This window comes from Balaenoptera musculus, chromosome 1 (genome assembly GCF_009873245.2).
Source record: "Balaenoptera musculus isolate JJ_BM4_2016_0621 chromosome 1, mBalMus1.pri.v3, whole genome shotgun sequence".
In the NCBI taxonomy this organism is placed as follows: Eukaryota; Metazoa; Chordata; class Mammalia; order Artiodactyla; family Balaenopteridae; genus Balaenoptera; species Balaenoptera musculus.
The window spans coordinates 83,882,110-83,902,802 of record NC_045785.1 but is presented as its reverse complement, the minus strand read 5'-3'; the positions used below and the strand labels follow the sequence as shown (position 1 = coordinate 83,902,802).

At 40.7% G+C, this 20,693-nt stretch overlaps 1 protein-coding gene across 4 annotated transcripts in view; it reads right to left on the bottom strand.

Moving 5' to 3' along the window:
- Positions 1–20,443, bottom strand: part of RWDD3 (RWD domain containing 3) — a 32,718-nt gene extending 12,275 nt beyond the window's left edge. Inside the window, exons 1-5 of one of the 4 annotated variants that reach the window (XM_036845195.1) lie at positions 20,332–20,443; positions 12,217–12,704; positions 9,929–10,044; positions 9,704–9,830; positions 3,841–3,929 (exon numbers count right to left, since the gene is read on the bottom strand). In XM_036845195.1, coding sequence (XP_036701090.1) covers positions 9,716–9,830; positions 9,929–10,044; positions 12,217–12,704; positions 20,332–20,416 — 804 coding nt within the window. In that variant the 5' untranslated portion in view covers positions 20,417–20,443 and the 3' untranslated portion in view covers positions 3,841–3,929; positions 9,704–9,715. Of the gene's footprint in view, positions 1–3,840; positions 3,930–9,157; positions 9,831–9,928; positions 10,045–12,216; positions 12,705–20,331 lie in introns of those variants that run through there. The other 3 variants (XM_036845271.1, XM_036845108.1, XM_036845282.1) reach the window with 3 other exon arrangements.
- Positions 20,444–20,693: the final 250 nt, after the last annotated feature.

Genomic DNA, 20,693 nt, shown 5'->3' with positions numbered 1-20,693 from the left:
AATTATTCTCACTTTACATATGGGACAACTGAAGCTTGCTACAAGAATTTAGACCAGAGAACAACTACTGATCCCAGAATGGGGATCAGAGGAAAAAGTTCTGGAAACAAAAAAATGTCAACAGATAGTTGACAGAAAAATGGACAAGAGGAAAGGACACTTCAGCGAGAAGGATGAACCTGAGTATATGCAGAAAAAAAAAAAAGAGTATCCACTTTAGCTAGGGCAAAAGGATATACAGAGGATGAGTGGAAGATAAATCTAGAAATAATGGATTGTAATCAAACTGAGAAGGCATTTGAAGCAGAGTGAAGAGTTTGCAACTAATCCAGTAGGAAACAGGATATGGTTATTTGAGGAAGATTTATCTAGTTCAGGTCTACCAACCCTTATCCACAATTCCAAAGTCCAAAAGTTCTAAAACTCAAAAATATGTGGTTTTTTAATAATGTATTTGGAGACAAAAGCCAATCTGATCTGAACACATTAGGTATTAAAGTTTACCATGAACAATGAGAGACCATTTATTTATTTATACCAATTATACCATTTATTTATACCAATTATATCATTATTTATATTACTTAATGTGAGTATTCATGCATTTCACTGAAGAAATAACAGTGTTTGATTACAGGATGCTGCCCCAGTCTCCATTAGGGGGATTTTATAATATACAGTATTTTCTCCATATTACCTTTCTAAAACTCCAAGAATTAACAAGAAAAGTCTGTATTCTAAAATATATTTAAAATAAATTAATTAATTAAAATAAAATACATCTGACCCCAATTGTTTAATATTAGATATTAGGAACTGTAGCTATGTATAAGATGGGACGGGGGGAACAGAGGTGAGAAGACTAGTTTGGACACTTCCAATAGTCCTGGCTAGGAAAAACAAGTGAAGTATGGTGGCCATGAGAATGGAAAAGATGAGTGGAATGTAAGAATCACTGAGAATTAGATTTGGCAGCTAATTGGATTCAAGGGAGTGAGGAAGTAATCAAAGGAAAATCCTGGGAGCCTAGTGATAGTTTCAATATCAACAACAATGAAAATGGGATCGTTAATGAGTTTGTTCTAATCATATTGGATTTAAGGCGTTGGCAGAACATCTAAGTTGTCATCTAAGTTGTGATGTTACGCACAGTTAGAAATGAGTGTTTTAGAGTTCAGCAGAGAGATCAGTACCTGAGGTGTAAATCTGAGACTCAGCCACATAGAGGGGATAATGGAAATGGATGAAATTCCCAAGAAACATAGAAGTGAAAAAACACATGCACAGAATTTTGGGAAATCACTAGCACTTTACTACATAGTTCTCTTTAGTTGCACGAAAGGTCTACTGCTGCAGATTAGCAGAGGTTAATCATCTCTTAATGAGGGAGAAGCAGCATTGTCAGACATATCAGAAATATACCAGGTTCATATAGGAAGGAGCACAATTCCAGAATTCCCTCCTAATAACACTTCAGGGTATCTGTTGCCAACAAAGAACTGAGCAAACATCATTTTGAGATGCCCCAAAGCAGATGAGTTCACTTTTTTCTAAAATCAATATCTGTCATTGAGTCTACATTTTTTTATACTCCCAGGCTAGTAGAAATGTAGCTTTCTGTGGAGTGTATTATTGTGGCCAGTCCTGTCTCAAGAGGGTCATTCAAGCCAAGGTAAACTACAACTTGCCGAGTTGTTAACTTATGTGAAAATGGTGTCTTTCTTACCAGTGCTGCTACAGATTCATATCACTATTTAATGTTTTGTAGCAGTGAAAACGTGGTAGGAATATACTGCAATGAGTTAAGCAGATATGAATGGAAAGCCACATTCCTCACCTCTAAAAGCAAAGCTACAGATGGGATAGTTCTCCAGGGGTGTGATGGCTAATTTTATGTGTCAGCTTGGCTGGACCACATTGCCCAGAGATGTGGTCAGACATTATTCTGGATGTTTCTGTGAGGGTGTTTTGAGGTGAGATTTACATTTAAATTTGTGGACTTTATGGTAGATTGCCCTCCATAACGTGGGTGGACCTCATGTAATCAGTTGAAAACGTGAATTGAACAAAAGACTGACCTCCCCTGACCAAGAGTGCATTCTTCCAGCCTCGGCCTCCAGACTTGAACTGCAGCATTGACTCTTTCCTGGGTCTCCTGTCTGACAACTCTGGGACTTTAACTACAACATGGGCTCTTCCTGAGCCTGCTGGCCCACTGCAAATTTTGGATTTGCCAATCTCCATAATTGCTTGAGCCAATTCCTTAAAATAAATAAATATATATCCTATTGGTTCTGTTTCTCTGGAGAATCCTGACTAATACAAGAGGGATAGAAGGAATAAAGCTACATAACATCAGGTAATCTGAAGAAACTGGAGAAATTGAAATCTGTGATCCGGGTTGTTTGGAAAAAAGCAATCTAGTCAAAAACCAAATGGTGAAAAGCAAACTGATTGGGGCATAGATTAGTTAAAATGGCAAACTGATCAAAAATAAAGATGCCACTCCCCAACTTTTTTATTTCTTGATAATTTTTATACATCACTGGCAGTTTTGCAACCTTTAGACATTTTTGTCTTTTTCACAAGATGAGGGATTTGCTCCTATTTTTTTTAAATTTTAAATTCATTTTCCTGACCAATCAAATACAGACTTTTGTGCATCAAGTGACAAATGAGTCAGCTATCCTATGACAATTCCAAGATTTCAACAGCATCTTTTTTATATAGCTGGATTTGTACAATTATTTAAATGTTACATTTTCCCTTTTGTTTAAAAATAAATGGAAAACAGCAAATTAAAGGGCCAAAAATAATGCTAGCAAGCAAAGGTCTCATAAAGTTAGCACAACTGTGACAAGATGGAGATCATTTGGCATGCAAAGAAAGGTGGACGTACAGCTTCTGTCATACAATCGTTAATCTTTACTCAACTGCATGTTAATTATGAGACAAAGAACAAAATTAAGAATATGTAAGAAATGCCACAAATATATGATCAAATATTGTTCGATAGACAAAGGTAATTAGGAATTTTATAATATTTTTAGCTTTCTAGGACTGGAATGCCCCTTACAACATGTATGTCTATTATTCAACTTTTCACATATGACCCCCTCACATATTTTAAGAACATAGATATGTTGACAGGATAGTGCTTCTCAAACTTCAATGTGCATACAAATCACCTTGGGGTCTTGTTAAATTGTAGATTCTAGTTCCGTAGGTCTGGGGTAGTGCATGAGATTGTGTCCGTGAACCACACCATGAGCGGCATGGTTACAGGAGACTCACACTCAAAGGTGCATACAAACATTGAAAAAATTACTCCGTCCATGGTTCACCAAAATTACCACTAGATGAAAAACCAGTAACTGATATTACTCAGTCGAAACAATTGATTTTAAACCAATTTTTTTAACCAATCCGCTTTTGGAAAAATTATTTTAAATTATTTCATTTGCTGCCAAAACTTCCATTTGTTAACTTGTTGTTGGCTCGTAGCTTGCCCCCATACATGGAGGGCAAGGAAAGACCCAAGAAAGAGGCAGATCACTCCAGATTGGTAGGTTGTGGTTTTAATAAGCAAGTGAACTTACAGACGAGGCTTGTGTTGGATGGCCATAATATGAGTAGATCTCTGCACCCCACCAGAATCTTAAAAGTTTATATAGAGGCCTTAACTGGGTTCAGTCACATATTCAGTCCAGGCGCTGTCAACCACACCTTATTGTCTCAAGGCTGCATCCTTGAATGGCTCCTAGTGTAGGAACGGTGGGCAGAATATATATTCCAAGGACAGGGGAGGGGTGAGGAGCCTCTGATTGCCCAGGTCCAGCTCTTGGGTCAACCGGCAGTTCATATCCTCTCAATGACCTCCTCCAACACTAGTTGAATTCATTTTTTTTAAATCCTCTTTTCCAATAGACCTATAATGGCAGCAAAGAAGAGGCAAGGAAATATAATGACTTTTTCTAATATATCTCTCAAATAGGCTCCTTCCTCAGACTTCCTTAATTCACAAGTCAATGGTACCATCATTCACCCAGCTACTAAGGACAAAAACCTAAATATTGTCTTCCATTTCTTTCTCATTCATCTTCTACATCCAATCTGGCATCAAATATACTCAGCTCTATCTCCAAAGATGTATCTAATATCTGACCACTTTTCTCCAATGCCATCACAACCGAGCCACCATCATCCCTCAGCTAGACCACTGCAACAGGTTCCTAACTGGCCTTCTTTCTTCCATTATTGCTCTCCTATTACTCATTTGCTCTGCAACAGCCAGATGATCTTATTAAAGTGTAAATTAGATATCACACCTGTTTCCAGTGCAATGAACTCCCACTGCAGTTAGCAAAGCAAAAAAAGGCTTATATTGGGTTTTAAGACTCAACAGGATCAGGCTCCTGTATCTCTCTCTCTCCAAACTTATCACTGTGCATGTAGATTGTAGATGTCACCCCATACATCATTCTTTCCCATACAGGTCACTCTTGTTTTTGACTATTTCAAACAGGCCATGCTCCTTCAGGTCTCAGCTCTTTCACACTTATTGTTCCTACTGCCTGGAATTCCTGCTGCCTCCTTTTCCTGTGGTTGGTCCCTTTCATTCAGCTATTGGTTCCAATGGCATGCCCTTACAGAAGATTTCCCTAACCACTCTGCTTGAAATAACCTACCTTCTTCACGTAACTTACAATTTTGTCTGAACCAAACTTTAGGATTAGAGAAATTGCTATTAATTACAAAGATTTAAGAATTACCCTCAATATTTTTCTTATTTACCAAAAATATAATAACTGGCATTTTTTAAGCCAAGCCTACTTTTATAGGGGAAGAAATACAGAAATATGCATTAAAGTAACTTATAGCTTAATGAATTATTATAGGAACTTCCTTGGTGGTGCAGTGGTTAAGAATCCACCTGCCAATGCAGGGGACACGGGTTCGAGCCCTGGTCCAGGAAGATCCCACGTGCTGCGGAACAACTAGGCCCGTGCGCCACAACTACTGAGCCTGCGCTCTAGAGCCCATGAGCCACAACTACTGAAGCCTGCACGCCTGGAGCCCGCTCTCCACAACAAGAGAAGCCACTGCAATGAGAAGCCCGCACACCGCAACGAAGAGTAGCCCCCGCTCGCCACAACTAGAGAAAGCCGACGCACAGCAACAAAGACCCAATGCAGCCAGAAATAAATAAACAAATATATTACAGAAATAAAAATTAAAAATAATGAATTATTATAAAAGAAGCGTCTGAGAAACAGCACCCTGGTCAGGAAGTAGAACATAGCCATTCCTTACCCACCCCCCAGAAAAAACCGTCTTTCCAACCACAACCCCATCCTTTCACCCTATAGGTGACTGCCATCCTGACTTTTATTATACCAACTTCTTTTTTTGTCTTTTAGTTTCAGCACTTGAGTATGCTTCCATAATTTAATATCATTTTGCTTGCTTTTGAACTTTTACAATCATAGGGTATCCTTTGTGTTTACTTCATTTGTTCAATATTGCTTTTTAAAGATGAATCCATGTTGGCTATAGTTCACTCATTTAGTTTGCTGTGCAGTATTTCATTGCATGAATATACCACAATTTACTTGTCCATTCTATGTTGATGGGTGTTTGGGTTGCTTCCTTTGGGCTATTAAAAATAATATTGTTATGAACATTCTTGTACAGGTAACCTCACACATACATGCACACATCTGTAAGGTATATGCCTAGAAGCAGAAATACCGGGTTATAAGGTATGGAATTGTCAGTTTTTCTAGATTATGCCAAACTGCTTGTTCAAAGCATTTGGGTCGATTTATATTCCTGCCAATGGTGTATCAGTGTTGCCATTACTCTACTTCTTTGTCAACTCTTGCTATTGTCCATCTTTTAAATTTTAGGTATTCTAGTGGGTGGCTAGAGGTGTCATTGTGGTTTTAATTTGCATTTCTCCTGATTACTAATGAGGTATTATTTCATCCATGAAATCATGAAGTTGGACATGTACAAATGAAGTGATATGTACAAGATCAGGCTCAAGCCAGTCCTGAAGGCACAAGTAAGCTGCATGATCAAGTGGCTCGAATGCCTATAGCGACTACTCCTGCACTGCTGCTTCTTCCTCAGTCCACACCTATGCTGTCATGGGGATACCCATAACTTATTTACTGAGGAAGAAAGAACTCAGGCCTGGTATAGGGATGGTTCTTCACAATGTGCTTTGGCAATTATCACTGCAATCTAGAGCGTCTCTGAAAGGTAGTGAAGAGAAAGCTTCTCAGTGGGCAGAACTTTGAGCAGTACTTCTGGTTGTCTACTTACCTAGGTAAAGAGATGTCCACAGGTGTAGATCTACAGTATTTCATGGGCAGTGGCTAATGGGTTGGCCAGGTAGTCAGGGACTTTGAAAGAATAAGATCAGAAGCCTGATGACAAGGAAATCTGGGGCAGGAGTATGTGAATGGACCTCTCAGGATGAGCACAAAATGTGAGGATATTCGTGTCCCATGTGATGTTCATAGGGCAACCACTGCAGTGAATGTGTTCCTTGTTCAAATGGACAGGCTGACTCATCCTCTGGATGTCAGTCATCCTCTTTCCCTAGCGTCCCAGTGCTTGCTCAGCGGGCTCATGTACAAAGTAACTGTGGCAGCAGGGACAGAGGTTATACACGGACTCAGCAACATGAAATTCTTCTCACCAATACTGATCTTACTATTGTCACTGCTGAGTGCCTAACCTTCTAAGAACAGAGACCAATCCTGAGCCACCAGTAGGGCCTCACCTCCTGGGAGACACCAGCCACCTGGTGCAAGCAGAGACCCTTTTGGCTGGTGGCTAATTAATTACATTGGATCCCTTCTCTAGTGGAAGGGTCAGCAATTGTTCTCGTGAAAATATTAATTCTGGATATGAATCCTAAGTCTCTTCCTATAAGACTACCAACCATAATCTTACAGACATGGTTATCTCTCACAACATAAATTCTAAATGAGAAATTCATTTCACAACAAAAGAAATGTAGCAATGGGCCCATAGCTATGAAATTCATAGGTCTTTCCATGTACCAAATCACCCAGAAGTGGCTGGCTTGATAGAATAATATAATGACCTACTAAGACTTTGAACCAGTGACCAATATATGATGTTATTACTCCCACTGCCAGAATACATGGGTCCAGGAATCGTGGAATAAAAATAGGATGGATTTCTCTCAGTATTATGCTTAATAACCCACTCACAGAATTTTTTATTACCATCCCTATAAAGGGGCTATGCTGATTTGGTGGTCTTAGTTCCCATGGAAAAAGAATGTTTCTACCAGGGCACACAAAATGGTTCAAGTGAATTTGAAGTTGAGATTGACACCTGAATATATTAGGGTCCCTATGACACTAAACCAACAAGCAACAAAAGAGGTTCCTATAATGGCTGGGGTGGTTGATCCACATTATTACAGGGAAATTGACCTACTGCTACACAATGGGGTCAACAAGAACTACGTCAGGAGCCCAGGGGTTCTCTGGGTTGCCTCTTAATATTCTCTTATTCAAGAGTGAAAGTTAATAAACCACCAACTCCTAAGGACTCAGACCTTCCAGAATGAAGATTCGCCCACCCTACTAGGTAAAGAGGTGGCCAGGAGCAAAGAAAAATGGAGTAGAAGGAGAAGTTATAAATATCAACTACAGCTTCATGACCAGTTATAGAAACAAGTACTTAAGCAAATCTACTTCATCGTTTGTTCTGTATATTTTTGTATATATTAACTACTTTTTCCTTCCCCCACCCCCTATCAAGTTATATAAGAAATGTTGGTCGTAGTGCACTTGACAGTTTAATCGAGGTGGGATTGTGACTGAACCAGAATAAGTAACACCGCTAAGGATAATAGTAACTGATGGAACTTTACTTTTCCCCTTTTGGGGGAGAGGTGAGAGTTTCTTCCTTTGTACAAAAGATAGTAAAATCTGCATAGACTGAAGCATAAACTGTTGCTGTTGTACAGAAATTTAAATATGGGTAGAAGGGTGTGCGTGGCTGCTTAATAGCTAGAAGGGAAGGTTGTGCTCATTACTCGCCATAGGCACTCAGCTCCCTCTCCCTCACTTACACACCCACCCTCCTATATTCTGCTCTGTTCTCCTGGGGCTGGGACATGCAAACTACATTTCCCGACTTCTCTGCCAACTGGACTCCTGTTAGGTTTGGTCAATAGGAGGCACCACTGGGAAGTCAGAGGCAGCACAGGTTCTAGCACCGTGGTAGTTGTTGGCAGTGGCTGCAGTGGCAGCAGGGGTGGAGTGACTGTGAACGCCAACAGACCACAGATAGTACCTACCAGCAACCTTAGCTCTGGTCCAGACAGTACCACTTGAGCAGATCTAGGATCAATTACAACAGTCTCCAATAGTGCAGCGGCGGGTCCAGGCTCCTAGCAGTTTCTGAACTCTGAGAATATCACCCTCCCATAGAACAGCCTAACTACATTTACCAGTTCTCCAGGAAAAAATCATCAACACCCTAGAATGACATAAAACGAACCAAAAATCCCCTCTGATTAACGGAATGATCAACAGGTAGGTCTAATTTAATTACAAGGGTGTCTGAAAATGAGACAATCAGACGGTACTGCCCCAGTCACAGAGCAGCGCTGTCAAGAAGCACTACTGGGCGTGCCACAGCGCCTCCTTATTTCTCTCTCCCATCAGTTATAATTCATAATGACATCACTGTACCTCAGATCACAGGGAGATTTGCCTGGCCTTTCTTCCATCACTTGACCCCTTATTTTAGAAGCACAAGTGGCTTCAGGAACACAAATATCCTTTCTCAAACATAAATGCCTGTCTATACTTTTGGTACAGATTTTAACACAAGCTTTTATTTTATGGCTTCTCTCCTTATGTCATAATAAATATATTCTGAGATTATCAGACTTTAACAAATTTCATCAGAAATAAAAAATAGTATCTCCATATGATTTCTTCCCTCTGGTAAGCCAAGTTCATTTTGTGTAAAACACTTCTTCCCTTGTAAGTTTTAATTTAAATTGAAGAATTTTATTTTAATTTGACTCTCCAGTCCTATCACTAGTAAGTATCATGCAATTCTGGGACCCCAAAGAAAGCAATTGTAAATCAAGTTCTATAGAACTTCTTTAGTTTGTATTTAAACTAACCATTTATCCAATTCCACAAAGAAATCAGTGTTATATTTTTCTTAACATTCAACTTAAAACATTAGACAGAATAAGCTGAATGGGGGAAAAATCATTATCAAATGCTAAAAATGTAAACATGAAGGAAGTAAACATGAAAACAAATCTCTATTTAAAAATTCATTTAATTACAAGAAAATTAGCCAGAAAACTGCACAGTTCCAAACAAATCCTCTGTATAAACACAAGGGCTCATTCACCATCATCTTTTTGTATTTATCTCTCAAATAACATTCCATCTATTGAACCCAGCCTATACTGGCAAAATTAGAATACATGGATATTTTTACTGTTTAATATTCCATAAACAGAATTGGCTTTTGTCCTGAAGTTATGATGGTGTCTGTCATTTTGCTTCAGAGAAAACTCTAAAATTGTTCCCTTATGAGTATTTCAATTAGCCACTCTCAAAATCCAACGCAAAAAACAAAAACAAAACAAAACAAAAAACGCTGTTGTTTCACTAAAAGATACCTGTCTTCCACTTCATTTTACCAGCCTAAGTACAAATTCGGAGAAAAGCTTCTTAAGTCCTGCAGCTTCAAATTCCTTTTGTAACTCATCCAACGATGAATACTCTTTGACTTCAAATGCCAGAAACCTGCATTATACAAGAGAAACTCATGAATATGCCTAAATTTGTCAGAGTATAATTATCGATTCAGTTGCTTTTCCATCTGCAATAGTACTAAATTATACCTTTTGTGTTCTGTCTGTACTTTTGTTTCAAACAGTACACTAATCATTTTCTCTTTGCATTTCTTTCCACTTGAGTCCACATCTACTTTGCAGGTTTTCTGAAGAATCAGGTACTCCTAAATGATAAATCAGTACGTTAAATACATATCTTACTCTGAATCTCAAAGTCCTAGTTTGAAAGGAGCCATAAACCTATAGGCTTATTTCCACGCTTACAGAGTACTCGCTTTCTGAATCAAGCAGTAAGAGAGTTACAGTGTTTTCACATACTTTGAAGCATAACATTCTGGTGAATGCTGGAGTAAAGAAGGGTATAATCGAACTACGTAGGCTTAAATCTAGACTAGATCTGATTCTGGGCTTAGTTATCTAGATCCTCTGTGCCTCAGTAACCTATTCCATAAAATGGTACTCATAACACCTACCTTATGGGGAAGTTGTGATGATTAAATTAGTTCATACATATAAAGCACTTAGAGGAGTGCTTGGCACAATAGTGCTTAATATAGTACCAGCTACTGTCATTATTATCACTTCCTCAAGGTCGGAATGAAGTTAACAGGCACACAGTACCGAACATTCCAAATTGATGGCATCTATAAATATGTACCTATAATTCTCAATCCTGATATACAATCTTATAAAAATTTAAGGGATATTTACATTAAATGGCATTTTAGGGATAGCTAATAAAAAAGAAAGAACTCCTTAAAAAGTACTCTACAGTACCAGAGGTCAAGCCACATGATTAAATAAATAAATTAACTGATGGATCCAATCTGAGAAACAACATCTGCAAAAGAGCTACACTTAGCCTAATATGCCGGAGCTGGCTTAAAGAAAAATCTGAGTCATTTGGGGATATATGAGCAAAGAAATTAATTTGTATTCATTTTGTCAGCCAGTATTTTACCCAAAAGGATCAAGCTTTATAGATATACTGTAAATCACCTTAAAATATGTGGTTCCAGGGCTTCCCTGGTGGCGCAGTGGTTAAGAATCTGCCTGCCAATGCAGGGGACACAGGTTCGAGCCCTGGTCCGGGAAGATCCCGCATGCCAAGGAGCAACTAGGCCTGTGAGCCACAACTACTGAGCCTGAGCTCTAGAGCCCGTGAGCCACAACTACTGAGCCTGCGTGCCTAGAGCCCGTGCTCCGCAACAAGAGAAGCCACCGCAATGAGAAACCCATGCACCGCAACGAAGAGTAGCCCCCGCTCGTCGCAACTAGAGAAAGCCCGCGCACAGCAACAAAGACCCAACGTAGCCAAAAATAAATTAATTAATTAAATAAATTTTTAAAAATATATGTGGTTCCTTGGTCAGACCCCCAACCCAAGATCTTTATTAAATCTGAAAATTTGTTGTACCTATACGCTATAACCCAGCACTACTCTGGTCAACTGAAGTTATTAACCAACAAGTTTTGTGATAAGAGCCCATCACAAAAAAGCTAGGTAGTTATCCTACAAATCTTTAAGATGATAAGTTATGCAAGATAAATCTGTTTCAAATAAATTCCACTGTAATTATTCTTGACCCAACCCACCTGAAAGCATAAAACCTATTAAGTGATTTGCAGCTGTTTTAAGATTTAAAATATAATAAGCAGCTTTCTTTGTCCGGTCCCACATAAAGCAGGTTAGATGAGTTTAGAATGAGAATTTGAAAACTCTGAAGAAGATGATAATTTTGAAAGCAGCTGCTGAGACAAGTCAGGTGGAAAGCAAAAGTTAGGGAGGAGGTGACAAGCTGACAGCCCTAATGATCCTACTTCCACTCACACTAAATCCTGGTTAGGAGGGAACAGCTCCTCTTTTCAGGTATAACAGATACCAAGTTCAAGCGTCAGAACATATCTTTAACTTCCAAAAAGTTAAAATTTTTGCAGGCTACCCACAAATATACACCTTGCTGTGCGCCTAACTAAGGAAAGAACTATAAATACGCACAAACTTTTAGTGCAAATTTATAACATTTAGGCTCAAAGCTGATTACAGAAACAAACACTCATGTACCACAGAGATTTTTTTAATAATCTATCACTTTCATTAAGTGGCATGACTTTTAAAACATAATCTTCTACTTATTCTTCAAGCTTTTCAAGTCTGTAGTTGTAATTAGAAGTTAAAGACAGTCTTTAAAAAGAAAGATCCATTAACATGGTAAGAGTGAAAGCAGAAACATCTTAACAATTAATCTGTCCCATTGTTATCAAACACACGTATAGACACACCATTTTAGCAGAAAATAGCCAAATTCATATTCAACATTAAAACTTTTTGGCACCTTGATGTTGTTTCTGTCTCCCTGCAGTAAAATCAGTATGATTTTACCCATGAACATCAGTCTTCCTGTCAGCCTTAACTCGGAAGCCCACTTCTCCACAGTTTTGACATATTTAGTCTTTGCTCTCATGTGATCTAAATGCAAAAGAGTCATCCACAATCCATCATCCACAGTCGTGCTTGCTGCAGAAGTGCACTTTTCACTGCCACCTCCAGTTTCTGGTCGCTTGAGGATGTGCCTGAGATTCTGTTGAATCCAGAGAACCAGCTCATGAACCATAGGTTCCGACAAAAGGGTCTCTGCTTGCTCCAGTAACTTCTCTTTCACAATCTCACACTCAGTCCTGGTCAGGTGTTCGGAGTTAACCACAATACCAGGCAGACATGACGGGTAATTGACCGGTAAATGGAACACCAATTGTAAGCGTATATCCGCATCCATAAATCCTTCGGCTCTTGTGAGAATTCTGAACACAGTCCCATCTGTCTCTGGAAAGCATCCAAAAATAATGATTAGCTGTACCTAATTCAATTTGAATGGAACACTAACAAGTTAAAATTTTTGTTTCAAGTGTCAATTTATTTTTCATGTGAAAACTAAGTTATTTTATGAAGAGATACATCACACTAAGAAAGCCATGATTTACAGATTCTTACTTTCAGCCATACATATATATTCATAGAATCATGCTCACCAGCGCCCAGGATTTCACTGGCATTTACAATTGCCATTATCCCATTTTTATTAAGGTTACCAGAAAGGTTTCTCATCATATGATTTTTTTCCTCCCCAGACTTAGTTGATAATTCGGAAATTCCTAATAAACTCATATGAACATTCAAAGAAACAGTATTGTGTATTTATAAAATCAGTGATTAGTTTAAAAGTTATACACTAAATCCGGTGAAAGTCATGTTGCAGTGAGTCTGAATCAAACCAAATACTGGATCCCGTGTGGTTGCAGGGGTACAGAGAAAACCATGACTGAGCATACACAGTAAATGCCTGGACCCGCTCTTTCTCACTTCAAATATATTCGTATCAGTGTAACATGAAGGCAGCGGGAGGAACTAAAATTGGGCAGACATCAGTTCCGCTCTCTCTGGCTCCATAAGGAGGAGGGGGAAAGGGGAAAGCGCACTCAGGATACGAGATGAAACACTCTGCCCTCTTTCAGATTTGCTCCACTTCACCCCTCTGATGTGTTCCACACCACTTCACCCCACTTTTCAAAAGTTGATAAAACGTCAGGCTGACTCATTCTGCAGGGGGCAGAAGCACACAGATCAGAAGAGCAGAGTAGAACCGAACTGGGTGCTGACGAGGCTCTTTGAAGCTAACTTGCCTCCGTCTACCCTACTTCTTTCTCCACAGCCCTTGTTTCATTCTCCTTCACAAGACAGGCAGTCAGACTGTTCTAATTTTCATACCTGGTTCGCTGCTCAACACCCTCAACAATGGAAACCTGAGTGCATTCCCATTTTAAAGAACCTAACAGAACATTAAAATGGCTCTCTAGCCATCCAATTCCATTTATACAGCAGCTGTTGTTACAGACATGGATTCATACAGGACCAAACACATCCATTACACCAGGTTTTTCTTTAATAGAATCTTCAGTATCAGCTGCAAAGCACTGCCGTTTTAGGACACCACCCCGAAACCCAGGCAGTAACCATTATAAAGATCATATTAGGGCTTCCTTGGTGGCGCAGGGGTTAAGAATCCACCTGTCAATGCAGGGGGACACAGGTTCGAGCCCTGGGCCGGGAAGGTCCCACATGCCGTGGAGCAACTAAGCCCGTGCGCCACAACTACTGAGCCTGCGCTCTAGAGCCCGCGAGCCGCAACTACTGAGCCCGTGTGCCACAACTACTGAAGCCTGCGTGCCTACAGCCCGTGCTCTGCAACAAGAGAAGCCACCGCAATGAGAAACCCGTGTACCGCAACGAAGAGTAGCCCCCGCTCACCGCAACTAGAGAAAGCCCGCGCGCAGCAACAAAGATCCAACGCAGCCAAAATTAAATAAATAAAATAAATAAGTTTATTAAAAAAAAAGATCATATTAAAGTGATATAACTTAAATTTGTATTACATAAGTAAAATATACGCTGCATAAAGGAAGATTTTCCAAACAACTTAGTACATTCCTCTAAAATCCATCGCCAGTTTCTCAAAACCCTTCTTTCTTCTATCCTGTTACTTATCCTTTTTAAGAAATATTTTATTATAAAGTAGGCTCCCTAGATGTCAGTTAGATCACTGCATTTCACTAGATAAAATGGGCATTATAAATAGACCTACAGACACGTGACCACTAGGCTAAATAAACCCTCCAGAAATCATCTAGAGGGCCCACTTTCCCTCTCAAGGGGGAGGCATAACTTTTAAAGCTCTTCATTCATCATTCAACAAACATTCACTGAGTACCTACTAGGCCCAAGGCACTGTACTAGTCTGAAAGAAAACAACGGGTAAGACACAGATCCTGTCCTCTTAAGTCAATCCAGTTTCATAACATGAAAAAGTGGACAGAGCCAAAGTGATCTTCCTCAACTTCTCTTCTACATCTAAAAATGCCTTTACTTATAAACATACATACATATAATTTCTATAAACCTGTATTTTATATATTTTTTATTTCCATGGAGATAACTCTCCAAGGGAATGGCATTTTTTAATGTTTTCTGAGCAAAGGGTGCCTCCCTGCTGACAACTTGACTACAGCCCCGTGAAAATGATTTCAGACTTCTGACCTCCAGAACTGTAAGAGGATAAATATGTGTTGTTCTAAGACACCATATTCGTGGTTATTTGTCACAGCAGCCACAAGAAACTAACACAGTACCTGTGCTCACAAAGCAAGCTTTTCCCCGCAAGCAAGACTCCCTTTCTGGTAAAAACCCTGAAACCTAGAGTGTTCTCCAACCTCTGCCATCTAAACAGCCACCTGTTCCTCCCCAGTGCAGTGACCTGACAGAAACAGGCAGTCCAGGGAGAATGTCTTGAAAGGCTACTGAGCTGGCTCTTCAAATCCTTACCAACTTTCATTCTTCTCTCTTAGTGATTTTCTGGCCCTAGTCAGCAAAGAGAAAAGCAATAGGAGAAAATCCTGACTTCTGCCTTAGAAAACTGTGACATTATTAGTTATAAGCTTAGAAGGAAAACTGCTTTAATTTTATCAAGAATTGGAAAGGATTAACAACCTTCCTACTTGGTCTTCTCTTTGACTCCCTCCGTAGCTACACATACACACACAAACACAAACAGGAGCTGCAAACTGAAATTATACAAAATGACGCTATCTCTGTAAGAAAATGAAAATCCCAACAACATACCCCATTCTGCTGATATTTAATGCAGGAATAAAATTACGTATTCTTTTAAAAACTCATTTTCTCCCTAAAACTCTAGAAGTATGTATATTACCCTTCCATTTCTCATCTGCCTTGGTTTGTACATGCAATTAAACTGGCTCTTTTTTGCCTCAGAATTTTTCATGTAATCACATGTACTGTCAGTCTGATTTTGGGGGGTTTTTTTCCATTAAAAAAAGAAAACAAGGTTGTCCCTAACTACTTTAAGTTTATTAACAGCTTAGAAACAGAGTGATTAACAGAAAAATAATGGTGTTCTATATCTAATGCTAATCTCTGGCCTTCCCTGGCACCAAAAAACTCTAGTCATTAAGTTTAACTCACAAACTCATCATTCTCAATAAACATCTATGCCCTAGAAAATTTATGCCTGCCCTACAAATCTAAAATTTTCATGAGTTCCAAGACTATTTTCATCTATTCTAAAGATCCTACCAAAAGATGTAAGTCTTGCCTCTGGTTGAAGCTTGCATACATATTCCCTAGTTTGCGTTTTTTGTTTTTTTTTAATAAGTCATTGTACCTTAAAATAAGTATATCAATTTCATAACTAAAATAGGTTACTTAGTTTCAAACCTTATTCTTCCTTACAAGTACATGAAAGAAATTATGCTCCTAACCACACTCCAAACAACAGAAATTCAAACTAGAGAAACTGAACTGAACCCCAAATTCCATACTGTTATTTTTAAGACTTCACCCTACTTCATAATCACACGCAACAGAAATTCAATAAATGCTGTCCAATAACAGAAGATAGTGGAAAATGCAAACAAAATTTAAGAGGATGAGTTCTTCAAGATTCATTTAGAGCCCATTAAGAAATCATTTAGGGCTTCCCTGGTGGCGCAGTGGTTGGGGGTCTGCCTGCCAATGCAGGGGACACGGGTTCGAGCCCTGGTCTGGGAGGATCCCACATGCCGCGGAGCAACTGGGCCCGTGAGCCACAATTACTGAGCCTGCACGTCTGGAGCCTGTGCTCCGCAACAAGAGAGGCCATGATAGTGAGAGGCCCGCGCACCGCGATGAAGAGTGGCCCCCGCTTGCCACAACTAGAGAAAGCCCTCGCACAGAAATGAAGACCCAACACAGCCGTAAATAAATAAATAAATAAAGTGGTTAAGATGAAAAATTAAAAAAAAAAAAAAGAAAATGAAAATTGATCATTGAATTTGATACCATCAAAAAAAAATCATTTATATACCATATACAACTAAATTTCCCTATATTTGCTTTTTTTTTTCTTTTTTGCAGTTTTATATGTCCTCAGGGTAAGACTTCGTTCAGAAAACCACTAAAAAGCCCCCAACACCCTCTCTTACCTCACTGCACAGGATTTTTTTTTTCCTCTCGCTCCCAGGTGGCCCTCCACAAGTATACACCCACCAGTGCTTCTTTTTATGTTACAGCTGGATTTTTATATATGTTTAACGTGGTTACAGAAAAAAAATAAATTAAAAATAAGTGAAGCTAAAAGTGGCAATCCCATCCTTTAGAAGTGAAGTTCAAGGCTGATTTGTTTTTAGAGATGACCTCAGTACTGACAATCAGCAGGAAACAGGGCTGAGCAGATTTAGAGGGGTCAGTGGGTGACAGTCATGATTCATTTTGCAAGACGGCCCAATCCAATCTGCACATTAGTGTTAGCAGAATACAAAAAGTTACTCTGAAGCTACTGTGCGAACATATCATATGATATTGAGTCTTACACACCTCCCATTTTACAACTTTTTTATCTGTAAGACGATTTCCAGAAACACAACTCCACATATAATGAGCAATAACTATGGCAATATAACCTCTGTGGCCTTCAATTACCTCATCAGGAAAATGAAGATTTATAACAATACCAATCTCATCTACCTCATAGGTACCCACACAGGCATGTACACACACTCCCCTTCAGAACTATTCTGAACGTAAGTGGGGTCATCCCCGTTTGCTTGCTCTGGGTGCTCTTCTTGCTCTCTTTTTTCTGGACAAGTGTCATCCTTGCTCTCCAAGAACTGTTTTCCTGATGCAATGGCCGCATCTCTGTTAAGGAGCATGACGCAGTGCAAGAGTCCATGTACTCTGGAGCCTGGTGGTTACTCAACCAGCCTGAGCATCTGTTATCTTCTTTATAAAATAAAGTTAAGAATACCCCTCATCAAGTAAGATGCATTTAAAGTGTCAGGTCTGTGGTAGGTGACCCCATTAAACCTGGCACCTTGCCTGACTGCACTGCACAGGGAGAAGCAGAATACCCCTGGTTTGATCTGCCCACAGCCCCCCCTAGTGGACAGGAATAGGAGCTTACATAACTTGCACCCATCAGAGACAGTTACACCTGATGCCTCTTATGAGCTTTCTACAACCATCACAAAGAGGCCACAGTGTATGTAAGTCCCCTGAAATTCTCAGCACAAATTAGTCCAGCTAAAAGAATCCAACTATTCAAACTCTTCAATCTTATGACCTTCATAGATGACCCTAGGGTTGGCAGCCTGAGCCTTCCTGGGCTATCTCGTACCAGAAGTGCAATTCTACCCAATGTTAATCTGATTCCAGTGGCAACAAGAAGCAGCTTATTTGAGGGGAAGGCCAGGAAGGAACTGATGGTGTTCAGAATGTTCTGGTGTTCAGAATGTTCTTATATCCTCCAACCCAAGCTGACAGTGACCATGACAGTGGTAGCCAGCAGCCCACTGTATATTTACTGAGGTCTATTACAGAAGTCCTTACTTTACCCTTAATTCCCAGTTGTGAATATCAAACGTCCCAATTTCAATCACTGAATTGTTCTATTCTCCAATGAACCTTTCAGCAACAAAATGTCCTAAGTTGTTACACTGAATTCTTTTATAATTCAATTACTTATTGATGCCAGAACACTGAATTAAATTAATTAGGAGGCATGGCTTGAAAGTCATGCTCAATTTAACAGCAGATAAAGGGTCCACAGTGCTCTTCATATTAAGAAATTGCTCTTTCTTTCTTTCTTTCTATGCTTACTTTTTTGGGTGTTCTCTGACCTGTCAGTAGTGTCAAATGCTCAACCACACACTCATGACCCAGACCACCACCACTCCATCCTCTTTCAGGTGTAATGGGAAATCATAGGTTCATTTTCCCAGGATATTCCTAGTGGAGCCATAATAAAGGAATTTAAGAAAACTGATGATCTCTTCAAATAGCCTGCCTCAAGCAGAAGGAATTATCAATAAAGAGAGCCATAGAGACGGCAAAGCAAGATGACGAAGAATAACAAATGCTATCCAATCAGAAGAGAGGTGACGAGAAAACACTAAGAGTAAATCCTTTCATATGGATTTTAAAGAATTGTTTCAGAAAGCTACAAGACAGGCTAGGCACTGAAAAGAAAGCCGCTTCATTACATGAATTGGTTCACAGTGCCCAGAACATAACAGTGCTCAATGAACGTATATACACGGGTGATCAAGAAAGAATAAATGAAAAGGAGCCAACTCCTGCTCTGTAGGTGAATAACACACCACGTAGATACCAGGAATGGATCCTAACCCTTCATGGCTTTCTCACAACATTCAGAACATTTTAGACTACCTTCTTAAAGGTCAACCAATTTACGGTCAGAAGGACAATTTTAATAGTAGCTGAAACATAAGAGAAGTTTAAATCTTATGCCAAAAAATTCACATAATGTATTTGAAAGCTAAGTGAAAACTGAAAATCATGTGCATCACTGCACTTTTTCATAAACTGAAGTTTTGGTTTTTACTTAATAGAAGCCATAGACAGGTAGAGAATAAGTTTTCACTATCATGAAAATATAGCCAAAAGAACCGTTCTAGACTCTAAACTGCTAGAGGACCTGAGCAGTGTCTTTGAAACCTTGTCAGCGTTTCCGGGGACTCAAAAAATGAGTTGAATGATTAATGCGTCCCCAAGAGCCTGTAATTGGCAACCACCTTTGAGCCGACTAGAGAAAGTAGGAGAAAAGCAATCAAGCTGAGAGTCCTGACTGAGCACTGGTCGAATTCAAAAATTCATTTAACAAGCATTTACTGCATACCTACCACGTGCCTGGCACTGTCCTAGGTTCCTGGAGTTTTGTGATCACAAAACGGACAGGGTCCCTGCCCTCTTGCAACTTGAGACAACCAAATACCCATATAGTTAAACCGTGGTGGGTGCCCTTAAGGACATAATGCATGGTGCTTACAAAGCATGTAGTTCAATTTGGGGAAGCTGGATTTAAACTAGGGGTGTCAGGAGAAACCTCTTTTCAAGGTCAGATCTGACGGGTAAGTACAGGACGGCCAGGGAAAGCGCGGGGGGACGCTTTCCAGGAGGGCGCGGCTGGCTTGTAGCGCTCAGCGAGTTGAGGAGTGAGACAGGCGAATTAGAGGGTGCAACGGCAGAGTGGGGGGGGGGGGGGAACATTAGGATGGAGGGGGAAGGGCGAGTGCGGGTGCGACGGGAGAGTGGAGGGTGGGACGGACGAGTGGGTGGAGCGGCGCGGGAAGCAGGAACCGGTCCACGGGCCGCACGAGCCTGAGCATTATGCTCTCCGTTCACTGCAGAGCAGGGGCGCGATACTATTCACGTTTTGGGGGTCGCCGCACTCTCCCGCCTGCTCCCACACACGCCCAGTCCCGGAGCGTGTCATTCCATCATTCAACTACCCCGGCCCCCAAGCGTGGGCCCGGGGCGGGGAGCCCAGCCTTGGTGGTGGGGAGCAGAGGGCGCCCGGTCCGTCTGGCACGGGGGTAGTCACCTGAGAGACTCAGCACTTCCCACTCGTCGGGCCCGCAGAAAATCGCACCCAGGGCCGAGAGCTCCTCCCGCACCGGCTCCGCCATGGCCGCACCGCTCGGCGGGCTCAACACCTCCCCTTCCGCCGCCGCCGCCGCCGCCGCCGCCGCCGCCGCCGCCGCCGCCGGCCCCGAGCAGCGCTGCAGGGCGGCCACTGGGGGGCGCCCCGCGTCTCCGCAGCGCGCGGCGGGCGGTAGGCCCCGAGAAGCCCCGCCCACAAGCTCCCCTTCACTTACTCCGGACGCTAGGCTCCGCACCCTCTCGGGGGGTTTCTGTCCGAGGGGGAAGGCCCCTTGGTGTCTGCCAGAGGCCGCCGTGCAGCTC